At 49.1% G+C, this 3,042-nt stretch overlaps 1 protein-coding gene across 1 annotated transcript; it reads right to left on the bottom strand.

Annotated features, from left to right (window-relative positions):
- Window positions 1-379: 379 nt before the first annotated feature.
- Window positions 380-1,818, bottom strand: VC83_09343 (uncharacterized protein; the record flags this gene model as incomplete). The annotated part of the gene is made up of 4 exons (XM_024472783.1): window positions 380-953; window positions 1,008-1,147; window positions 1,209-1,530; window positions 1,580-1,818. The coding sequence occupies 4 exons, from the start codon at window positions 1,816-1,818 to the stop codon at window positions 668-670; spliced, it is 987 nt and encodes a 328-aa protein (XP_024319602.1). The 3' UTR covers window positions 380-667.
- Between the last annotated feature and the right edge of the window lie 1,224 nt (window positions 1,819-3,042).

The following is a 3,042-nucleotide window of genomic DNA, read 5'->3' as shown; positions in this document are numbered from 1 at the left end:
CCTATTATAGATATTAGCCTATATAATTCTGGTAATAATCTGGTAATCCTTACCTGTTGAGGTCGCATCTGATTGATTCGCATTTGATAGAGACTATCCTTACCCATCCGTGACTTCTTTTTGCAAATGTCTGATGCAAGATGTGTTGCCATAGACTTTGGGCCAGCAGACTTGATTGCAGGATGCGTAAGGGCCTTCGAACAATAGGTACAAATGACACATGGTTCTCCAGAAAGCCGGTCTGCTCCTTGGTGATAACTTCTCCAGTATTGAGAACTCTGGTTGGTTGAATCCCATGCAATCTTCGTAAGGAGTTTTGTAGTATGATCTGAGTGTTGTTCATACCATCGTGATAGCTTCCACCACTCAATGAATATATCGTGTGTATCCTTAGTCCATTTGATGAATTGGTTTAATTTGCCAGTATATTCGAGGCCCGCAGGGATTTGATTTAATGAAGGTAGTCGTTGAGAAGAGGGAAGAGAGTCTGAGAATATATTAGAAATAGGATTGTCAGAGTCAAACAACTCTGAATATTGCGATGACATTTGGCAAGTAGCAAATTGTTTGATTATCAGAAGATTACCAGAAGTCTGGCTACGATGAAATACTTAAATCTCTATAGCCCCTATTCGCGTCGGAAAATCAAATACTCCATTTCTCTCCTCTACTCTAACTCCAGAAACAACATATCCTGTGCAGCTGATACCTTAGCCCACTTTTCCTTATCAAATTTCTTAGAGTAGACAAGTAAGAACGCCTCTTTGAAGCTAGAACTATGAGTGGAGACTTGTAACCATCCGTTGTCGACAAGATTGTAAGACTTTGGGTACCACTGCGCAGGTCCTGGTAATTGGGCCCACTTTCCAAACTTCCAAGCTGTAAAGTTTGTCCAAACTGCCTGCTCGTACAAACAGAAATATTTATGTGGTGGGATAACGTTGTGAAAAGTGCTATAATAAACAATTAGTATCTCTAGAAGATTGCTAGAATGATCAGAGACGTACCCTTCTTCTACATCAATCCATGGCATATATTCAAAGAGATGCTCAGGCTTCTTTCTCAGCTTTCCAGCCTTTCTCGTATATGAGCGGATACAGCTATCCCAGAAATGTTGCCACTTGCGGAAATTGGACTCTTCATGGGCCTATCAACCGTTAGTATTACCAGAAGATTACCAGAAGATTACCAGACTATGAGGTACCAACATCAATGCGTGCTTGAGTTAAGAGAGCCTGGATGCTAGCGATCTCTTCATCAGAAAGCTCATCTGGTAGAACAGCCTCGTCATTTAAAATATCGTCGCGCCGTAACATAAGCTCCAACTCTAAATCGTCTTCGACCTCAGTATCCTCCCATTCGCTGTTATGACCGTCATCGATTGGGATACTGGTGATACCCTCAAATGCAGCAAGCTCAGACAGAAGTTGTGGCGGAGTAGATGGTGGGGCTTGTGGAGAAGAAGAAGGGGCGCTAGTATTCTTGACTTTCTGATTCGCAATGCAAGATGCATGGGTGCCCTTTTCAGTCCTGTTTATAGTTAGATTAAGGCTACCAGAGATTACCAGAAGGAACTTACCGAACACGAATACGCTCAACCTTCAATTCATTCTGTAGACGTGTCTTGTCTTCAGCAGAGGCAGCGATATACTTTGCAGACTTGTATAACTTCTTTAAGTAGTAGCTCAGATCGCCATGGTCAGCCTTGAGTGCTAAATGAACAGCCTTCTCATCTTCAGTAAGGTTGGAGACGCGGTTGCGAGCTTTGATAGTATTCAAATTAGTGGAGAGTTCTTCAGGTGCCTTGCGTTTCGCCATGCTAAACACGTGATTAGCAGAAGATCATCAGAAGTTCTGACTGTAGAATCAAGATAATAAACTTGAGGTCCTAGTAAAGAGGTAAAGCGCAAAAGAGAAGAAGAATGTGTAGATCGGAACGTAACCAAGGAAGGTGGTTGGTTGTAAGGTTGTTGTTTTTTTAAAGTTGCAAACAATTATATTCGTCAAGGAATATTCACCTGCAAATAATTACTGTTCTAAACAACACTACAACGCGTACCTTCAAATAACACACATACCTTTCAACCTCTACCTCTTTCTTTACTCTTTCTACAACATCCTTGCTACAAACTCACTACCCCTAGAAGCGGCCGTATCTGTAGTGCAAATTGGGAATCCCCACGCGAGCGACCCCTGTCGCTCGCGCGCGCACGGGCCATTGTGGAGCGATTATTGTGCAGCAAATTGGGAGACCCCCGGGACGGCGCAGGTGCATCAAGCACGCATACAGAGCATGCAACGAAGGGCGAATAGCGCACACACACCGCTCGCGCAAGGGAAGGATGGCGGCCAGCTTCTCCTACCTCGCAACTCACGGGGTGCTGCTCTGCCGCGACTGCGGGACCTGCCTCATGCCCGCGCGCGCCAGCCAGGAGTGGCACCTGAGGCACCCACCCCACGACCTCAAGGGGCCGGAGCTGCGCACCCTGCTCGACCTCTTCGCGACGCATGAGCTGCGGCCCCCGGGACAGGTCGCCCTGCCAGACCAGCCCTGCATCGCCATCGAGGGACTGCGCCGCCATCCGGCATTCTCCTGCATCCTCTGCGACGACGGCCGGCCGACCCTGACCCGGTCCGGGCCGGCCATCAGGGCGCACGTGTCCCGGGAGCACGGGCAGAAGCCGTCGCAGCAGAGTGAGGGTGGCGCGTGGCAGAGATGCACGGTGCAGACCTTCTTCGCAAAGACCGAGCATGTCCGGTACTTTGTGGTTACAGACGACGACAGGGCGGAAGGGGACGCAGCTACTGCCGCCATCGCCCTGGAGCTGCAGGAGCAGGCCTTCTTCGACCTGGCCGACGCGGACGCGACCATGGTAGCGGACGACATCAAGACGGAGGGCAACAAGGTGCACGGCTTCGACAGCCACCCCTCGGCTGCGGTCCCGTGGCTGAGGCGGACTGGCATCGAGAACCACGTGCGGGGCCTAGAGAAGGACGAGATGCACGCCTCCTTTGCGCTGCCGAAGAGCGCAGATGAGGGAG

Source organism: Pseudogymnoascus destructans (assembly GCF_001641265.1).
Source record: "Pseudogymnoascus destructans isolate 20631-21 unplaced genomic scaffold scaffold_47, whole genome shotgun sequence".
Lineage (NCBI taxonomy): Eukaryota > Fungi > Ascomycota > Leotiomycetes > Thelebolales > Thelebolaceae > Pseudogymnoascus > Pseudogymnoascus destructans.
Note: the sequence above shows the minus strand (reverse complement) of the source record. Positions and strands in the feature narration are given on the sequence as shown.